Source organism: Rhinopithecus roxellana, chromosome 5 (genome assembly GCF_007565055.1).
Source record: "Rhinopithecus roxellana isolate Shanxi Qingling chromosome 5, ASM756505v1, whole genome shotgun sequence".
Taxonomy (NCBI): domain Eukaryota; kingdom Metazoa; phylum Chordata; class Mammalia; order Primates; family Cercopithecidae; genus Rhinopithecus; species Rhinopithecus roxellana.
The window spans coordinates 31875321-31895503 of NC_044553.1; the positions used below are offsets into that span (position 1 = coordinate 31875321).

Consider the following 20183-nt stretch of genomic DNA (forward strand, 5'->3'; position numbering starts at 1 on the left):
CACACCCTGCTCTCACAACCACACCACAATCAAGGTGTAGAACATTCCATTACTCCTAAAATGTTCCCTATACTCGGTTTGAAGATGATCCTCCTAACTCTGGTGCCAGGCAACACTCATGTGCCTTTTTTTTTGGGACACAGTCTTGCTCTGTCACCCAGGCTGGAGTACAGTGGCACCATCTCAGCTCACTGCAAGCTCTGCCTCCCGGGTTCATGCCATTCTCCTGCCTCAGTCTCCCAAGTAGCTGGGACTACAGGTGCCTGCCACCATGCCTGGCTAATTTTTTTGTATTTTTAGTAGAGACGGGGTTTCACTGTGTTAGCCAGAATGGTCTGGATCTCCTGAACTCATGATCCACCCGCCTCAGCCTCCCAAAGTGCTGGGATTACAGGTGTGAGCCACTGTACCCGGTGTGCCTTTTATAACTATAGATTAGTTTTTGCCTGCTGTAGAATGCCACATAAATGAAATCACACAGTATGTACTATTTTAGGTCTGGCCTCTTTTATTCAGTACAATGTGTGAAATTTATCCATGCTGTGACATGCTTCAGTAGTCCATTCCTTTTTGTTAACATTATTTCACTGAATTAATACACCGGAAATATTTATCTATTCAGCAATTGTTAGGCATTTAGATTGTATCCAATTTTTGGCTATTATGAATCAAATTGCTATGAAAATCCTCATATAAATCTTTTTGTAGAGGTGTTTTTATTTCTCTTGGGTAAATATGTAAGGGTGGCAACACTTGGTCATGGGATAGGTGAATGTTTACTTTTACAAGGAACTGCCAAAACTTTTCCAAAGTGATTTTTACCAGTTTTATATCCCCAGCAGCAATGTATGAGAGTCTTAGTGTTTCTGCATCTGTAACCACACTTGATATGGAAAGTCTTTTTTTTTTTTTTTTTGAGATGGAGTCTCATTCCTGTCAACCAGGCTGGAGTACAGTGGCATGATCTCAGTTCACTGCAAGCTCTGCCTCCTGCCTCAGTCTCCCAAGTAGCTGGGATTACAGGCGCCCACCACCACGCCCAGCTAAGTTTTTTGTATTTTTAGTAGGGATGGGGTTTCACCATCTCTACTAAAGATGGTAGTAAAGATGGTACTAAAGAGATCAGCGTTGGCCACGCTGGTCTCGAACTCCTGACCTCAGGTGATCCGCCTGCCTCGGCCTCCCAAAGTGCTGGGATTAGAGGCATGAGCTACCACGCTGGACCAAGTCTTTTTAATTCTACCCATTTTAGTGAATATGATCTGGGATCTCCTTGTGGTTTTAATTTGCATTTCTTGAATGACTTCTTATGCTGAACAGCTTTTTGTGTGCTCATTAGCTATTTTTATATCTTATTGTCTTCTTTGACATGTCTCTTTTATCCACTTTATTAGATTGTCTTTTCTGTATTGATTTCTAATGCTTTTTAAAAATGAAACTACTACATGGGGCAGGGCGTGGGGGCTCACGCCTATAATCCCAGCACTTTGGGAGGCTAAGGCAGGGATCACTTGAGGCCAGGAGTTCAAGACAAGCCTGACCAACATGATGAAATCCCATCTCTACTAAAAATACAAAAACAAGCGAGGCATGGTGGTACACGCCTATAATCCCAGCTATTCAGGAGGCTGAGGCAGGAGAATCACTTGAACCCGGGAGGTGGAGGTTGCAGTGAGCCAAGATCACATAACCGCACTCCAGCCTGAGTGACAGAGTGAGTGAGACTCTGAAAAAAAAATAATAAAACCCTACATGTCAGAAAATAGAGATTATGTATTTACATATGCAACAAGCTTTTGAAGACTTCCACCAAGATATAGCAAACCATCCTTACCGAATTGATAAGTGTGCCTGGAAGTGAGGTTGTTCAGACAATTCAATGCATTTTGTCAATAAATGGATAATGGACCATGTTGTCTCATCAATAGTCTATAAGTATCCTTTGTTAGTTGTTATTTTCCTCTTTACCTTTATAATAAGTGTCAAGATTTTGATTCCCAAGCTTTTTTTTTTTTTTTTTGCAATTTAATAATTTTTCAAGGAGTCAGTTTCAACCAAACACCACATGTTCTCACTTATAGGTGGGAATTGAACAATGAAAACACTTGGACACAGGAAGGGGAACATCACACACCGGGGCGTGTCGTGGGGTGGGGGCAGCGGGGAGGGATAGCATTAGGAGATATACCTAATGTAAATGATGAGTTAATGGGTGCAGCAAATCAACATGGCACATCTATACCTATGTAACAAACCTGCACGTTGTGCACATGTACCCTAGAACTTACACATAATTTTTAAAAAAACATATATATATACACACACACACATATATATGTGCATATATATAAAGAAACATCTTTGAGCCCAGATGAAATGCTTCAGCTCAAGAGTCGCAGGGAAGGAGGGACTTGAAGCATGGCTAGTTTCAGGCCTTTTCCACAACTGGAGGAGACTAGTCACTGATTTGCACTTGCCAACGGTCTCTGGGCCAGCTGTGCCAGCATCACCTAGAGGGCTTGTTGGAAATAGCTCCAGGGTCTATTTTTAACAAACAGCCCAGTGATAACCAGGGGGCTGGGTTTGGGAACAAGAGTGCTAACCAGAGACTCCAAGAGTCTCATGGAGACAGACTGAGCTTGAGCTGCCTCCTGCCTGGGAAAATTAAGCTCCAGTCACTTCCTGGAACATGTCAAACTCCATCTCCAGCAGCCATCCAGCCTGAGTCCTCTGCGGAGCAGGCAGCTCCACCCTCCCAACTCAGTGCTACCTGTCACACCTGAGCCAGCAGTTTGTGCAGCCAGAGGAGCGCTGGCAGGGCTCCCTGTTGGGGCCCGGGCTGCCCAGCCATGCTCTGGGCACTCTGGCCAAGGTGGCTGGCAGGCAAGATGCTGCCCCTCCTGGGGGCGGTGCTGCTTCAGAAGAGAGAGAAGAGGGGCCCTCTGTGGAGGCACTGGCGGGTAACGTACCTGAGATTACCTGGGAAACCTGGACTGGGGGAGTCCTGGGAGCTACAGTGCCCTGTGAAGACTGAGAGCAACTCCAGCCCTGGGTTTTGAGTTGGGGTGGGACCTGTTTATTCTAGATGACCTGGCAGAGCTTAAATTAAACCTTGAAAATAGCTCCCTCCGATTAGGAAATGGAGGGTTAGTTCACCTGACACGTGTCTGGGGTGGGTTGGCTTTCGCGAAGGATGCGCGAGCCTGGCTGTAGAGTCTATGGCACTGGTAGGGTTGTGAGGGGAGGAGTTGTGAGGGGAGGGTTTCCCTCCCAGCAGGCGGCATGCTGATGCTCTCTCGCCTGAGCCCAGCTGTAATCTGCTCGGTGACTCATCAGACTGGTACTGGCCGGTGACTCTTGGCTTCCGCTCACCTGCTGGCTGCCTCCTAGGCGGTCTTTGAGCCTCTGTCAGGGAGCAAGCGAGGGAGGGGTGTCGCCGTTTTTCTCTTTTAATATTTAATCGCCTCAAGCACAACATTAGCGCAGCTCTCACAGCCGCTCCCAAGCTAGGGTGGGGGCGCGAGGGTCTGAGGGGAGCCGCAGGTGTGTGGTGCACGACAGCCATCGATAGTTCAGAGAGTCCGTGCTGGATTCAGATTTGAACCCAGACCGGTTGGGTTCCAGGAGCCAGACGCATCACGAAGGTGTTGAATTCCCAATGCCCGGGCCCCGCCAAGGTCTCCCTGCTCCCGCGCACAGAGACATCAGTGACCCTATGCCAGGTTGCTGCTCCGTGATGGGACGAGGGGAACAATGGGGGGAGGGACCAGGCTCACACTAGCTGAGTCCCTGGAGTTCTGTTGTTGCAGCCGGAAACCCACCCATACTATGACCTCCAGGTGAAGGTGCTGAGGGCCACAAACATCCGGGGTACAGACCTGCGTGAGTGACCCCATCTCCACCCTTCTCCCTGTCCTTTCCCTGCGGCCTCCTCAGAGCTCAGCTCAGGCCGGCAAAGACAGAGAGAGAGACTGTGTGTGTGTGTGTAAGAGAGTATATACACGGGTGAGTACGAATGAGTGTATGTGTGTATACATGTGTGCAAGTGTGTGTATACGTGTGTATACGTGTGTGTATGTGTATACGTGAGTATACATATGTGTGTATGCCTGTGTGCAAGTGTGAGTGCAAGTGTGAGTACATGTGTATACATGTGTGTGAGCGTATGTGTGTAATGTAAACGTGTGAGTGCGAGTGTGGGAGCACAAGTATGTGTATATATGTGTGCAAGTGTGTGCGAGTAAGTGCAAGTGAGTGTGAAAGTGAGTGCGTGAGTATACGTGTGTGTGTTGCATGTGTGCACATACATGACAGTGAGTGCCCGTGTGACTGAATGCATGTGTGTGTACGTATGTATGTGAGTGCCAATGTGAGAGTACGTACACACATGGGTGCGTGAGTGCAAGAGTGTGTGTGTGTGTGAGCGTGTGTGTGTGGAGTAGGTGGAGGGACTGGTGCTGACCATGGAGGTGAGGGCAGGCAGGGCTGGAGGGGACAGCTGTGCAGACTTGGCCTCCTCCCTGTGCCTGGGAGTGCCGCCCTGGGTGAGGGTGTGAGGCCCCCTGTGGCTACAAGTCAGCACGTGCTCTCAGGGAGCTTTCCATGCCAGCGCCCACACAGGGAGGGGATTTACTGCCTGAATCATGCAGTAGCTGGAGTTAATGGTCTGTGCTGCCATGGGATCTTTCCAACTGGCTGCTGCGGGATTTCTGTTCAGGTGAACGGGAGGTGTGTGGAATCAAGACGGAGTGAAAGACATCAAAGGCCTCCCTCCACCTCCTCACCCCACCACGCCACAAGGGCGGCTTCCCCTCCTCGCCACTCTGCTCCTTCCCCTTCAGCCCTAGCCTCCCCCAGCAAACCTTTTCAGCAATGAGAGCTTGAGGCCCCGGCCCCTCCCCTGTCCTACCTGCAGTGTCCAAAGCCGACTGCTACGTGCAACTGTGGCTGCCCACGGCATCCCCCAGCCCTGCCCAGACTAGGACAGTGGCCAACTGCAGTGACCCCGAGTGGAATGAGACTTTCCACTACCAGATCCATGGTGCTGTGAAGGTGAGGGCCAGCCAGGGGCCACACTGCGGAAGGAAGGGTAATCTTCAGGCAGCTGCCCTCCTGTCCTACCTCAGGCTCCGACCTCCTGCCTGCCCTGTCCTCAGAATGTTCTGGAGCTCACTCTCTATGACAAGGACATCCTGGACAGCGACCAGCTCTCCCTGCTCCTGTTTGACCTGAGGAGCCTCAAGTGTGGCCAACCTCACAGACACACCTTCCCACTCAACCACCAGGTGAGCCCACCAGTGCTGGTGGAGAGCCCAACTGGAGGAGGGGAGGCCCAGCACAGGGCCACCGAAGAGGGGCTCTGGTCAGCACAGGCCAAGCCTCCAAGGCAGACCGTCCTCCATCCCATAGCCCTGACCCTATAAAGGTTTCCCTCCAATACATCTTCCTTGCGTGAAACCAAAATATGAGCTCCTTGAGGGCTGTGTGTTGCCTCAGTCACAGCTGGATTCTCAATGTCTAGAACAGCCCCTGACACATATTTTGGAATAAATGAGGCTCTCCATGGAGATACCACTGCCCCTCCTATGTCCATGACAAGCCACAATGCCAGTCTCCCCTTCTAGTTCCTGGAGCCGAGCAGGGCTGGCAGGCAGGAACAGCTCTGGAGGCTTTTGGAGCCTTGAAAAAACTGGTGCTCCCTCCCCCTCCATGTAGGATTCACAAGAGCTGCAGGTGGAATTTGCTCTGGAGAAGAGGTGAGTTCTGGCAGAGCCAGCACCCTCGGAGACTCAGAGATTTGAGTCACGGCAGCTCCTAGGTGCCAGTCACCATGTCTTGCACTGGCCTTGCAGGCCTGGCCTGGAGGCGATGGCCTGGTCTTGACACCCATCTGCATGGTGTCTCCCATGGAGACACCATTGGACGGCAGGCTCGCCCCACCCCAAACCGTGCTGTGCTCCCCAGGCTCTGCCCGCTGCTTCACTCACATTATGATTGTAGAGGCATCATGATGGGGCCAGATGCATTCCCCATGTATTCCTCAATCCTTTGCAGCCAGGTGCCTGCATCTGAAATCATCACCAACGGGGTTCTGGTGGTGAGTGGGGAAGGCGAGCTTGGCAGTGTTCTGGGAGGGGGGCAGTGAGGAGCCTGTGATGGGGCCCATCAGGCCCACTTGTCTCTGAAGGACACCCAATCCCTCCTCAGAGGGGAGGCATGCTAGGGAGGCACCTCCGTAGGGGAAGGACAAGAAGCTGCCAGGCACTTGGTGGACAGCCCAGGACCCCAGCCTCCTACTCCCACACAGCATGTTACTTACTTGGGCCTCTGGCTGCTAAGATCACTGGAGCAGCCACTCTCATGGCCCCTCAACTCCTCCCCCTTTCCCACCAGTGCCCACTTCCTCTGAGTCTGGGGAGAGGGGCTGGGTATAACCTGGGGCTGCTGCAAAAGACTCCTACCCATGAGGCCCAGGTCCTGGGAGGGCTGTTTCCTAGACCCTGCTCCAGGAACTCCTCCCTCCCTCCATCCTGGCTGGGGCCCTGGGCTGTCTGGCTCCCACAGGCCTCTGCTTTCCTCAGGCTCACCCCTGTCTAAGAATCCAGGGCACACTCCGGGGAGATGGGACAGCCCCACGGGAAGAGTACGGTGAGTCTGCTCAGCGGCCTTGGTTCTTTTGCCTTCTCTGCTGGGGTTGGGACTACTGATGTCAAGGAGGTGGGTCTGGGTCAGGAAGCTCTTACAGTTTCCATTGCTCAAAGCTGACTAACTCACATGGGATGGAAGCCCCGGGAGGCAGTGAACGACCTGTCCCTGGAAGTATTCGAGCAAAGAGGTTGTATCCGCCCAACTATTGCTCTACAACACACACCCACATGATCTCAGTGGCATACAAGCAGCGTTTATTTGGCTCACACACCCGGTGGTCAGCCAGGCCGGGCTGGGCTTGGCGGGGGGTGGCCCAGCCCTGTGCCATGTGTCTCTTCTCTGCCTCCTGTGACAAGCCCATTAGCCTGGGCATGTTCTCAAGGCATCAGCAGAGGCACAAGAGAGCAAGCCCAACTGAACAAAGGTTTGTTAAGCCTGGTCACATCCTAGCTGCTACCTAACATGTTATTGGCCCAAACAGGGTTGAACTCAAAGCTGGAGGGTAGGGAATATAGTTGACCTCTTTAGTAGGAGGAGCTGAAATCACACGGCAGTGAGAATACAGGGGAAATGAAGAACGGGGGCTGTCAAACCCAGTACCACAGAGGGCAGCCACCCAGCCAGGGGAGTCCAGATGTGGGACAGCAGTGGTGGCTGTGTGACAGTGAAGGCCCATTCCAGTGCTGACAGCCTGAGCCTGCAGGATGAGTCCTGCCCAGGAAACTCTGAGCGCTCACTCTGAGGCAGGCCCTGGGCTAAGCATTTTAATGTGTTTTATAATCCTCCTAACAACCTTGTAAAGCAGGCACAATTAGAATATCCTCTAATTCATGAGGCTGAGGCCCAAAGAAGACATTTGCTCATGGGCACACAGCCAGTAAGTAGTAGAGCCAGGGTCAAACCCAGGTCAGTGACACTCCGGTTCTCTCAACCACGGATTATACGGCTTCTTATGAATAGCACGTCTCCATCTCAGTCCATAGGCCTTGGCATGAATAAAATATCACTTTCCTTATATTCTTGAATTCCCTTCCCACACTTGGTCATGTCGAGTCTCTGCACCTCATCAAGTGCAAGGAGGGGCTGCAGGGCAGGGACTCCTCTGATCCCTCAGTGTCTGCTGTCCTCGCATACTTTATGTCTCTAGTTCTTCCATGTTGTGTTAGGGGCTGGGACTCCTGGGAGGCTGTCTGTGGCCCCCTCTGCCTGGATGCCATGTGCAGTCATTTCTCTCTGGGGTCTGGCCTCCTTCCCAGAAAGCTGCTGGGAAGCTGGGCAGGGAGCTCTGAAGCCTACAAGCCTGCCCCCCTCACTCCTCCCAGCTTGGGCCTCACCTTCCAGCCTGGGCCTCACCTTCCAGCCTGGGTCTCACCTTCCAGTCTGGGCTTGCCCTCTGCCGCTTCTCCAGGACGTGCATCTCTCTGTATTCACGCATCCCATTCTTCCTCCTCCCACCTCTACAAACCTTCCTCCTCTCCCAGCGTTCTACACTTGGAAACAAAGGCCAGAACAACTTGCAGCCTATTGGTTTTCTCTCAGGCCACAAACCTCCAACACAATGAGCAAAGAGCCTGAAGTGGGGCAAGGGGGAACCACCGCCTGAAAACTGCTCGTTCTTTTTTTTTGAGACAGAATCTCGCTCTGTCGCCCAGGCTGGAGTGCAGTGACGCAATCTCAGCTCACTGCAAGCTCTGCCTCCCGGGTTCACGCCATTCTCCTGCCTCAGCCTCCCAAGTAGCTGGGACTACAGGCGCCTGTCACCTCGCCCGGCTAATTTTTTGTATTTTTAGTAGAGACGGGGTTTCACCATATTCACCAGGATGGTCTCGATCTCTTGACCTCATGATCCGCCTGCCTCGGCCTCCCAAAGTGCTGGGATTACAGGAGTGAGCCACCATGCCCGGCCTGCTCATTCTTATCATAAACATAAAAGCAGCTCAAATCATCAGCCCCACAGGCTCTGGGCAGGGCCCCTCTCCCTCCCCATTCCCTGCCTTCCCCTCCAGGCATTTGTGTGCTTCCCACCCTTCCCCCGAGTTCCAGTTCTGACCAGGGCGGGCTAGAGGACCTGAGTCCTTCCGGAGGCTTTCTCTGTGAGCAGTGTTCGAGAAAGAGCGGGGCGATAGGAGTTGGCATTTCCTAGGGGAAGAGAAGGGAGGAGTTGCTGTTGGGGTGCTGCTGGCATAAGCTGCACAGACACAGACCCACCCCCTCACCTGCACACCCACCTGGGCCTTCTGCTCTCAGGCTCTTGGCAGCTCCTGCTGACAGTGCCTGGGGCCTACGAGAAGCCACAGCTCTTGCCCCTGCAGCCTCCCACAGAGCCAGGCCTCCAACCCACCTTTATCTTCCACGTGAGCCCAGTGCTGAGCTCCAGGCTACACGTGGAGCTGATGGAGCAGCTCTCAGCTGTGCAGGTGAGTGTGCCGCCAGGACGGTCAGTAGATCCAACTCAGCCCAGACTGGCGTTCCAGGGCCACGTTGGGCCTTTTCTTCCCCGCTGGAGAGCTTCTTGGGTGTTTCTTCTCCGCAGAGCGACCCCAGGGCGGAGCTGGAGGCTCAGACCAGCAAGCTGGGCCAGGGGGGCGTCCTGCTCTCCTCTTTGCCCCTAGGCCAGGAGGAACAGTGTTCTGTGGCCCTGGGGGAGGTAAGGCTCTGTCTGGGTGCCCGAGGGACCCCTGCCTGCTCTCTGTGACCACCAAGAGAGGTCTGGAGGAGGGACCCAAGAGGGTGGCTGGATCAGGTCAGCCCAGAGCTCAGTGAGGATGTCCGCGTCGGGCCAGTGATGGCCACAGGGGCTGCAGGTGGGGGAGCCACGTCCCTGGGAGAATCCTGCTCAGAGAGCTCAGGGTTGGGGCTGCTGTGTCTTTCAGGAGGTGGCTCTGAGTGTGAAGGTGGAAATGAGGTGAGTGGGACTCCAGGCAGAAGGCCTCTTGGGGCTGGGCTAGAAGTGTGGGGACACACCCCAACGTGCTCCACTCTCTTGCCCAAGAAGCTCAGGCTGTGGGGTGGGGGTGACACCTTTCCCTCCCCGGTTCTGGTGCTGGTGGGCGGATCCCTTGGACCTGCTCCTGTGAAAGAGCCGGGCTGGGCCCAGGGCTCTCCTCCACCGGACAGTCACCCAGAATCCCCCCCGCCCCCGCCCCACGTGAGGCAGCTCCGGGGACCTAGACCTACGCCTTGGCTTTGACCTCTGCAACGGGGAGCAGGAGTTTCTGGACAGGAGGAAGCAGGTCGTGGCCAAGGCCCCGCAGCAGGTGCTGGGATTGAGTGAGGCTCCGGACAGTGGCCAGGTACGGAATGGAGGAGGAGCTGGACCCCAGAGCTGCTAGGACCAAATCAAGGCTCTTCCCTTGAGAGGACCAGCATGGCTAAGAGAGGCCAGAGGAGGTTGGCCTGTTTGCCTGAGCTGATGGACACCATCAGCAGAGCCAGGACCCCGTATGGGACGAGGGCCAAACAGCCCTGGCCAAGGCTGGATGTCTTGGTCTGCATGGACTGCCGTAACAAAACCCCACAGACCAGGTGGCTTAAATGACAGAAATGACTTTTCTCTCCATTCTGGAGGCTGGAAGTCCAAGACGAAGGTGCCATCATCAGGGCTGGTTTCTGCTCGGGCCCCTCTCCTCTTCCTAGTGGAGCTGTCTCGCCGTGTCCTCACGTGGCCCTTCCTCTGTGCGTGTCTGCAGAGTGTACGCCTTGGGGTCTCCTCCTCCTCTTCTAAGGACCCCAGTCCTGTCAGTTGAAGGCCCTTACCCACTTCACCTTTATCACCTCCTTGTAGGCCCTATTCCCAAATACTGTCATGTTGGGGGTTAGGGCTCCAACACAGGAATTTGGAGGGGGACAGTTGAGTCCGTAACATGATCAAAGGGATGTGCAGCTTGGGGGTCCCTGGGATCCTCTGGGTTTAGAGACAGCCAGCCTGTGGCTGGGAGGCAGAAGGAAAGGAGTGCTGAGAGAGGGACTTACAGGGGGTCAGGAACAGGCTGCCGGCTTCCTCCTAGCTGCCTGAGTCCTCAGGAGACGCTGTCACTGTGGCCCAGCGCTCGTTCATTCGGGCAATATGTGTGCCCGCTCTGTGCTAGGTGCCCGCTCTGTGCTAGGTGTCTGCTCTGTCTCATCCAGCACTCTGAAGCAACAGCGCCTTCCGTGAGCAGTGGCCAGGGAACATTTTTTTCAAGACAAGAGAAGAAAAGAGAACAGGGAAAAGAGCCAAAAATCCAGAATGGAATGAGCCAAGTCTTAGTGGGTAAAGCTAAGCAGCCAAAAGCATTGACTCTGACCGCTCAGGCACCTCCGACCCTGAGGAGACCTTAAAACCTCGGGGCCCCTTTGGTGTCTGGGGGCAGGTCTAGGCTGCTTGCTGGCCTTTGTCACTTTAGCTCAGTGGTGCTCAACGGGGCACAATTTAGTTCCTCCTCACCGCACCCCTGGGGACATTTGTCCATGTGTAGAGATGGATTTCATTGTTGCTGCTGGGGAAAGGGGAGGTGGAGGGAGGCTGCTGGCTTCTACCGGGTAGAGGCGGCCAGAAATGCTGCTAAACGTCCTACAACACACAGGACAGTCCCCACCAGCAAAGAGCTACCTGGTCAGGAATATCAAGAGTGCCACAGTTGAGAGGAACCTGCCGTAGCTGATTTGGGGAATCAGATGTACCTTCCAGGTCTATATCTTGCAGGTCGAATGGTGAAGGGCTATCTCTGGAGCCATACAGCTTAGGTGTGAGAGCTCATCACGTAATAACTGTATGATCGTGGGCACATTATTTAACCATCCCGTGCCTCAGTTTCCTCATCTGGAAAATGGGGTTCTCACTGGGTTGCTGTGAGGATTCAATGAGATAATACGTGTAAGGCTCTTAGAATAATGTCCGACATGTATAGGCATTACATGTAATATGTAAATGACGGTAGTAGTCGGAGCCGTTTTCCTTGTTACTATTGTACCCAGGTTCCTGTAGTGGCTGTGTTGGGTTCCGGGGGTGGAACCCGAGCCATGTCTTCTCTGTACGGCAGCCTGGCAGGGTTGCAGGAGCTCGGCCTGCTAGACACTGTGACCTACCTGAGTGGGGTCTCTGGGTCCACCTGGTAAGTGAGGTGGGGGCAGGGCACAGGGTAAAGGAGACCCCACAGAGGGTGGGGTTGTGACCTGGTGATCTGCAGGAGTCCCTGAGGGGCTGGGATCCTGCCTCCAAGGGGATTAGGAGGGGCAGGAAGAGGCTGAGTCCCAAGCGCCCCTTTGAATGGGGTTGCTTGCAGGGCAGCATGGGCAAGTAACGGGGGTGGAGGGCCACTCACAGACTCTGCACCCCTCTCTCCCATGGCTGTGCTCTCCTGCCCCTGACTCAGGCACAACCCCCATCCGCAGGTGCATCTCCACACTCTACAGGGACCCAGCCTGGTCCCAGGTGGCCTTGCAGGGCCCCATTGAGCGTGCCCAGGTTCACGTCTGCAGCAGTAAGATGGGAGCTTTGTCCACGGAGCGGCTACAGTACTACACTCAGGAACTGGGGCTCCAGGAGCACAGTGGCCACAGCATGTCCCTCGTCGACCTCTGGGGCCTCCTTGTGGAGTATTTCCTGTACCAGGAGGTGAGAGAAGAGCCAGAAGGAAATACACAGGCTTCTCTCCACTCCTTCCACCTGCCCTTGCTTCTGCCTCATCGCTCAGGCTCAGATCTGATTTACAAAGCTGTTTCTGACGCCTCAGCTCCCCTGGGGCCAGGAATAAGACTCCAGGGTGGGCTGGGGAGCAGGAGGCGGGTCCACAGTGCTCAGCTCTGGCTGCATATTAGAATCACCGGCACAGCTTTGCAAACACACCCATGGCTGGGCCCCCCTTCCAGAGATACTGATTTTAGTTGGTCTCAGGATTTTTTGAAAGAGATTTCAGCCCACACCTGGATGTGAGGCCCAGCACCACACCCACTCCTCGGCCAATTCGGCCGTAACTCACTCTACCTGGCTGCTCCTGGCACTTCAGACCCAGCTGCAGTTCCAGGTGATAAGACGCGGAACTGCTTCCCACCACCCCGTGTGTGGCGATCAGGTGTGGATGGATATCACAAGTGATTTCTCATTTCTCAGTAAATCTACATTTCTTAGTAATTTATTTTTTAAAGAAATTGGACTGGCTTTTCAAGCATTCCTTTAGCAACATCACCCTGACTTCCTGGTGTTCTGATACACTATTTTGAGTAGTAAAGAAGGAGGGAGGGTGTTCCCATAGTCCCTGGAATTATACAGACCCACAGTGGGCTCCCCTTGGCTGCGGCCTGAAACCTGTCCCTCAGAGAGCTGTCCTTAGAGCGCTGGCCTTGGCGAACCAAAGCCTCTCTTGTGGGCATGCCACACCCTGCAGGGTGCCGGCCCCAGGTCACAGGGATGGGAAAGGAACTCCCGAAGGGCCAAGCTGCCTCCCTTCTTTCCTGCCCAGGAGAACCCTGCCAAGCTGTCTGACCAACAGGAGGCGGTCCGCCAGGGTCAGAACCCTTACCCCATTTACACCAGCGTCAACGTCCGCACCAACATGAGTGGGGAAGATTTTGCAGGTGCCTGGGTGTGGTGATGAAGGAAGGAGGTAGAGGAGGTGGGGAGGAGGGGGTGAGAGAACGGGGTGATCAGGGTGCCCAGAGGTGGTGGTTGCACACAGGCACCTTGGAGCAGAGCGGGGCTGCTGCTTCCTGTCGTTGGCAAGGCTAAGATTCCTGCTTGGGCACAAGCACTGTGGTGGGAAGCCCCTGGTGACTTTCCCTTTACTCGGGCCCCTAGAGTGGTGCGAGTTCACGCCCTACGAGGTTGGCTTCCCCAAGTACGGGGCTTATGTTCCCACCGAGCTCTTTGGCTCAGAGCTTTTCATGGGACGATTGCTGCAGCTCCAGCCCGAGCCCCGGATCTGCTACCTGCAAGGTGACTCGAGGCTGGAGGGCTGGGGACAGGCAGGTGCCGGGGCCAGGCCCTGACTGACATGGGGTGGGGCACTGCCTGTCTCCTTAGGTGTGTGGGGCAGCGCCTTTGCCACCAGCCTGGATGAAATCTTCCTAAAGACTGCGGGCTCGGGCCTCAGCTTCCTGGAGTGGTCCAGAGGCAGTGTGAATATCACAGATGAGGGTAGTGACCCCGAGCCCCTCCCACACCACATTCCAGCAACGGGGCCCTGGTAGAGACACAAAGAATGAGGGACGGGACAGAGAAGGACTTGGCTGTCCCACTGGATTCGGGAAAGTCCTGAGGAAATGACCTCTAGCTTAGGGTCTCTAGATGTCCAGAGGTGTGATCAAGCCACACCTTTGAGTTATCTGTTCTGGGATCCGATTAGGTCCACTTGGTGCAGGACTACTGGGTATCGGGTTGATACTCTGTCCACCCCTCTTGAGTGGCTCCTCTTCAGTCTGGTCCTTAAATGGCTCATGGGAGCCCCATGGTGCAGAGCACCTTTCCCGCCTTTCTCCCCTGGATCACTTTTCCCCTGTTCTTCAGTTCAGCTCAGATGTCATTTTGTCAGACATCCCTTTTGCACTCCATCCCTCCACAATGCCTGAGAATCTTTTTTTTTTTTTTTTTTTTTTTTTTTTTTTTTTTTTTTTTGAGACGGAGTCTCGCTCTGTCGCCCAGGCTGGAGTGTGGTGGCGCGATGTCGGCTCACTGCAAGCTCCGCCTCCCAGGTTCATGCCATTCTCCTGCCTCAGCCTCCGAGTAGCCGGGACTAGAGGCGCCTGCCACCACACCCGGCTAATTTTGTTTTTTGTGTTTTAGTAGAGACGGGGTTTCACCGTGTTAGCCGGGATGGTCTCGATCTCCTGACCTCGTGATCCACCCGTCTCGGCCTCCCAAAGTGCTGGGATTACAGGCATGAGCCACCGCGCCCGGCCTGCCTGAGAATCTTACCACCATGGTCTTCTAGGACCATGTGCACATCCTTGTTATCCTTACCCCGGGGCTTTGTCATCATCTATTCTCTCTTTATGTGACTTTCCCCACAAGTAGGCCGTGCACTTGGGAGGGCCAGCGCAGGCCCCGTTCACCTTCACAGCCCTCGTGCCTAGCGCAGTGCCGGGCATAGTGACTGCTCAGTCACTGTTTCATGGACGAAGTTCTGATTGGTAGCTGTAGACTCAAACTTTATTTTTGAAAGGGCGGAAGATAAATTACTATTTAGTAAATACAATGTTATAGGCAGTTTACAAAACATAGAAGATACAAAAGAAAAAGTCATTTCGAAGTGGTTCGATGAAGCATCGGTCAGAGGCCTGGGAGGTGGGGTCGGGGAGGAGGAGGGATGTGGGGAGGGCTCAGTGTTGAGGAAGGGCACCCCTGAACTATAAGGACCACTGGGCAAAGGAGGATGCCACTTCTCTCTCTAGTGCGCTGTCCCACCCCGTCTAGATAACTGCCAGAAGCCTCAGCCGCACAACCCATCGAGGCTGCGAACAAGACTCCTTACCCCGCAGGGGCCCTTCTCCCAGGCTGTGCTGGACATATTCACCTCCCGCCTCACTTCTGCCCAAAGCTTTAACTTCACCCGGGGTCTCTGCTTGCGCAAGGACTATGTGGCTGGCAGAGAGTTCGTGGCCTGGAAAGGTGAGTGCTGCCCTGGGTGGGAGATGGGGGGCTTCCCTTCCTGCCTGCGTCTCTGGTTCACTGGGGCCAGTGCTGGCTTTGGGCTGGGGATTGAGGTGTGGTCTCCTGCTGCCTATGGGCTGATGCGGAGCGACTCTTAAGTACTGCTGGAAGTTGGAAGGCGGGGCCGAGGGCTTGGGGTGGGAGACTCCCTGGCTGTCAGAACTCTACAGAGAAAAGGCAAGTGTGAATGCAAATACAGAAGGGGTTGCTAGCAAGAGCAACTGCATTCGTCCCCGTGCATACACATGGGTTCCTTGCAGACACACACCCAGACGCCTTCCCCAACCAGCTCACCCCGATGCGGGACTGCCTGTACCTGGTGGACGGAGGCTTTGCCATCAACTCTCCGTTCCCACTGGCTCTGCGACCTCAGAGAGCGGTGGACCTCATTCTGTCCTTTGACTATTCCTTGGAAGCTCCTTTTGAGGTGAGCTGGAGGCAGGGATGTGGGGAGCACCTTCAGTGAGTGGACAGAGAGGGTGAGGGAGGAGAGGAGGGGAGAGAAGGCTCTGGTGAGGGAGACTGGCTGGGTGTGTGGGGGTTGCCCTTTGTGGACGGCCCGGGTTCTACTCTGTGTGTGAGGGGCTGCCTTTTGAACGCTGTTGGCAGCACAGGTCTCCCAGTTGCAGAATTGCTGAGATGGTGGTGGGCGTGGGAAGAGGAGGCCAAAGCGGGTCCCCAGGAATCTTCTAACCTCATCCATAGGAGACCCCCCAGTTCTAGACTCTGCCCATTCATGACAGAGTTCCCCACTCCAGCTTGGACCCGAGTCTGTGGCCCCTTTGTTACCACGGTAACAACAGAGCCCTAAGGGTCCCCTCTGATGCTGAAGCCCTGCAGCAAGTCCCTCCAACTCTGCTGGGTGGTGGACAGAGGCCCCCGTTCCCATGTGGGTGCTGGTGGTGCTGCTCAAGCAGCCCTTCCTTCTTGGGTCTCCTCCTTGTCTTGGGTCCAGTGAGAGCCTGGGATTGATTGGGGATTGACAAAGCCTCTTCTGACATGAACCTTCTGTGATTGTCGGGTGTCAACCTTGTGAAACTGACGTCGGCCTCTGATAGAGAGCAGATGGGGTGAGAGAAGGGAAGACCACGGTGCTTCTGGGGAGGAATGCTGTTGAGGCAGTGGATGATTGATTGTTGATCATTACTGATTATTGTTAATCTTCACAACCCCACTAGATAGGGGAGCTTTTTTTTTTTGAGACGAAGTCTTGCTCTGTCACCAGGCTGGAGTGCAGTGGTGTGATCTTGGCTCACTGCAACCTCTGCCTCCTAGGTTCAAATGATTCTCCTGCCTCAGCCTCTCGAATAGCTGGGACTATAGGCACACACCACCATGCCCAGCTAATTTTTGTATTTTTAGCAGAGACAGGATTTCACCATGTTGGCCAGGGTGGTCTTGATCTCTTGACCCCATGATCCGCCAGCCTCAGCCTCCCAAAGTGCTGGGATTACAGACATGAGCCACCATGCCCAGCCTGGAGTTTAAAAATTTTTTATTTTACACATGAGAAACCAGCTCAGAAAGGAGCTGTCACCTGCCTTAAGTCACTCAGCTAGTCAGAAACAGAGCTGGCATTGAAGTCTGGGTGTGTGTGAGTCCAGGGCAGCGGGGAGTGGCCAGGGTGGAAGAGAGGCAGAGTCAGAGGTTTGCTCCTGCTAAGGTCTTGAAGATGACAGAGAAGTACTGCCTGGACCGGGGAATCCCCTTCCCTAGCATTGAGGTGGGCCCTGAAGACATGGAGGAGGCTCGTGAGTGCTATCTGTTTGCCAAGACTGAGGACCCCCGCTCCCCCATCGTGCTGCACTTCCCCCTTGTCAACCATACCTTCCGCACACACCTGGCCCCAGGTAAGGGAAGCTCCAGGCCTGGGACTGACCCACAGAGCCCTGGGATGGTGACGGGATGCTGTTCTGAGGGTGGGTTCCCTGGAGAATGTTGCTAAGCGCGCCTCCTGGTAGGCCTGAGCTGGCCCCTGCGGCCCTCTGCTCCCTGGGTCTCAGCATTCACATGGTGCCAGCCCCTCCTGGTGGCTTTGAGAGCTGAGATGTGGCCCAAGCAGGGCCTGAATGGAGCCATCCAGGTGTCCTGCACAAGGAAGACTTCTGGGCTGTACCAACCAGTTCTACAGAGGGCTCCAGCCTGGCTTCTCTGCTTCCCCCACCCACAGGTGTGGAGCGACAAACAGCTGAGGAGAAGGCCTTTGGGGACTTTGTCATCAATAGGCCAGACACCCCCTATGGCATGATGAACTTCACCTACGAGCCCCAGGACTTTGATCGGCTGATGGCCCTGAGTCGATACAATGTTCTGAACAACGTGGAGACCTTGAAGCATGCCCTCCAGCTGGCTCTGGACCGGCACCAGGCTCGGGAGAGGACTGGGGGCTGACCAAAGCAGGAGGCGGAGGACTGTGATAGAGAGGACACACCCTGCTCGTGGCCAGGGCTCGTCGAGGGAGGAGCGATGGGGACGCTGTGCGGGGTCTACTTCCCTTCTCTCCAGGACCTGCCTCGAGGTGCCCCAGGCCCCGGAAAGCTCTTGCAGAATTGCAGCTTGGACTTGGGGCAGGGCTCTCCTTGCGTGTTTTTTGGAGAAGATGGGCAGTAGATCTCTCCAGGGGCTCTTGGGGATGTAGGGCAGAAGAGAGCAGCACTCATCTCACAGTGGGGTGTGGAGAGAATCAGATGAGCCACAGGGCCCACCCCAGACACAGAAGCACCTCAGAGGGCCCAGGTTCTCAGCCCAGGGGCTGAGGGCATCGAGAAGCCAGCTGTCCTCCTTACACTGAGACGGAAAGCAGAGATGCATCCACCCACACTTCCTGCAGAGCGGCCCAAGCCCCAACCCCCAACCCCACCTTGAGCTCCTGGATGCACTGCTATCAAGAACAACGAGGGGCCAAGTGGGGGTGGCCAGCCTATGTCGCTGACTCCATCATCCTAACCCTCCGTCTGCCTTCTGGCCTCCTCATGCCTCCTCCCAGATTACCCTTCTCTTCCCAGAGCCCTAAAGCCTGTGGGGTGATGGCCCATTCCGGCTGCTCCAGGTGGGAGATGTGCGCATGTCTCCCTGCCAATTACCCAGGCTTCACTCTTCGAGCCTGGGCCACAGTCTCTGGTCATGTGTGTAGTGGCCACGTCATGCAAATATACTCTCACCATTCCTAGTAGCTCAATGGGTGTGTCTAGAAGGGGCATCTGTTCATCAAGGGGAGAGGATGTGCACCTTTATGTGGGGCGGGGGTGTGGTGCAAGTTCCTGGGGTGGGTTGGTGGCAAGGCATGGGCAGTGCAGAGGGAGCCTCGCCTGGGCTCTTGCCTCTTTCCCAGATGCATCCAATGGGTCTTGGCAAGTTTTGTTTCTCACTCTCCCTCTTCTCCATTTCCCGTGACCCACCAGGGACTCTCCAAATATCTAGAACCTCTCTAGTGTGGGCAGCCCTCAGATTGGTGAAGAGGAGATCCATTCTGGCCGCGGCCTCTGCAGCATATGCCCCTGGTGCTGAGCCGCCCAGGACCCTGCAGCAGCGCTTGAGCCTTTGTTCCTTCTGCCCCCTGTGCCAGGGGCTCCCACTTGGCTGGCTGTGCCCCCGCTCCTTGCTCTCTCACACAGACACGCTGTCAGGGACACCTGTGCTGGGAAGCCTCACCTGTCCTGAGTCTGGGAAGAAGACTGTAGTTCTGGCTCCCAGATGGGGGAAGGGTGACTGGAGCCCAGCCCGTGTCTTGGCCTGGCTGGGACCTGCAGCCCTCCAGCTGGCATGGGTTGCGAGGGCTGGGGGAGCCAGTTATTTGGGCTGGCATGGGGTGGGGGCATCTCAGTTCTCCTCTGCCTCCTCACCATGGCTGCCTGTCACAGGCCACGGCTCCTCCTCTTGGTTCAGCAGTGAGAGGTTTATCGGGAGTTTATCTGGCTCCTGCTGTGGCCATCGTCATCAACACTGCTGTGCCTGCTGTCATCAATAACTTGTTAGTAAAACCTTCACAGGTTCCCAGCTTTGAGCCGCACAGCGTTCACAACTTAGCATCTGCACTGTTTCTTCAGTGCCCGTTAGAGCCTCAGGCTGTCTCTGGCTGCTAGAAAGTCATTCTACCATCTGTTTTGTTCACTGCTGTATCCTCAGTGCCTAGAGCAGCAGCTGATACATGGTAGGTGCTCAATAAATACTTGATAAATGAATGGGAACCTACATTCTAAGAGATGGATCATCACCCACCAACCACAAAAAAAAGCATGCAATGCTTTCATTGATTCTTAACCCATTTGGACTTTTTGAAGAGCTGATGTAAACCACAGACCCTCTCCCAAGAAAAAGGCGCACACACACATGAAAAGTTGCTTACATCAGGGTCTCTGCTTCAGCTATGTGATCACCAGCCCCAGGGTCGTAGAGGCCAGTGACTGTTCCCCAAGGCCAGCAAGGCTTGTGCAGAGTGGGCGGGGACCTTCTCACACAGAAGTATAGACAACGCCACTTGTGTTCAGATCAGGTTTGGGAGGACACTGGGACAAGATCGAGGGCAGGGAGCAGGAGGCTGGACTAGTGCTGTGGCCCAGATATTGGCCAGACTCTGGGAGCCATGCAGAGTGAGAAGTCAGGGGAGGGGCCGAAGATAACCTGGCCAGTTTGATGCCTGCTCCTCAGGAGAGATCTGAGTCTTTACCTCATTCCCAACCCTTGTCTAAGATGGCTGGAAATAAGCTTCAAGGTCCTGAAGGTGACAAAGTTGGAGGGATTTGTCCAGAAGAACAAGCATGGTTTCCGTTGAAGCTGAGTAGAAACACAGGAGCAGGGACATCATTCTTCAACTTTGTCAGAGCCCTTCATGAGGCAAGGCAAGAAAAAGGGGGCCACAAGTGTAGGAGATTGGTCAGAGTGGTGGGAGAAACTATAGGGAAGGGAGCAG

The 20183-nt window shown here is 54.7% G+C and overlaps 1 protein-coding gene across 1 annotated transcript; it reads left to right on the forward strand.

Annotated features, from left to right (window-relative positions):
* Window positions 1–2849: 2849 nt before the first annotated feature.
* On the forward strand, window positions 2850–18273 carry LOC115897634 (cytosolic phospholipase A2 zeta-like). The gene is made up of 21 exons (XM_030931063.1): window positions 2850–2960; window positions 3810–3882; window positions 4916–5052; window positions 5157–5285; window positions 5716–5756; window positions 6055–6097; window positions 6582–6648; window positions 8896–9065; window positions 9182–9295; window positions 9498–9553; window positions 9806–9941; window positions 11605–11741; window positions 12022–12244; window positions 13089–13203; window positions 13424–13561; window positions 13649–13762; window positions 15038–15232; window positions 15535–15701; window positions 16938–17124; window positions 17445–17607; window positions 17973–18273. The coding sequence occupies exons 1-21, from the start codon at window positions 2850–2852 to the stop codon at window positions 18028–18030; spliced, it is 2574 nt and encodes an 857-aa protein (XP_030786923.1). The 3' UTR covers window positions 18031–18273.
* The last annotated feature ends 1910 nt before the right edge of the window (window positions 18274–20183 follow it).

Bases quoted from the DNA above. Each gene is read 5' to 3' on its own strand.
- LOC115897634 (XM_030931063.1), top strand. From the start codon at position 2,850: ATGCTCTGGGCACTCTGGCCAAGGTGGCTGGCAGGCAAGATGCTGCCC. The intron at 9,942-11,604 runs GTACGGAATGGA...TATTGTACCCAG, and splicing joins AGGCTCCGGACAGTGGCCAG to GTTCCTGTAGTGGCTGTGTT. The intron at 13,204-13,423 runs GTGCCTGGGTGT...TCGGGCCCCTAG, and splicing joins GAGTGGGGAAGATTTTGCAG to AGTGGTGCGAGTTCACGCCC.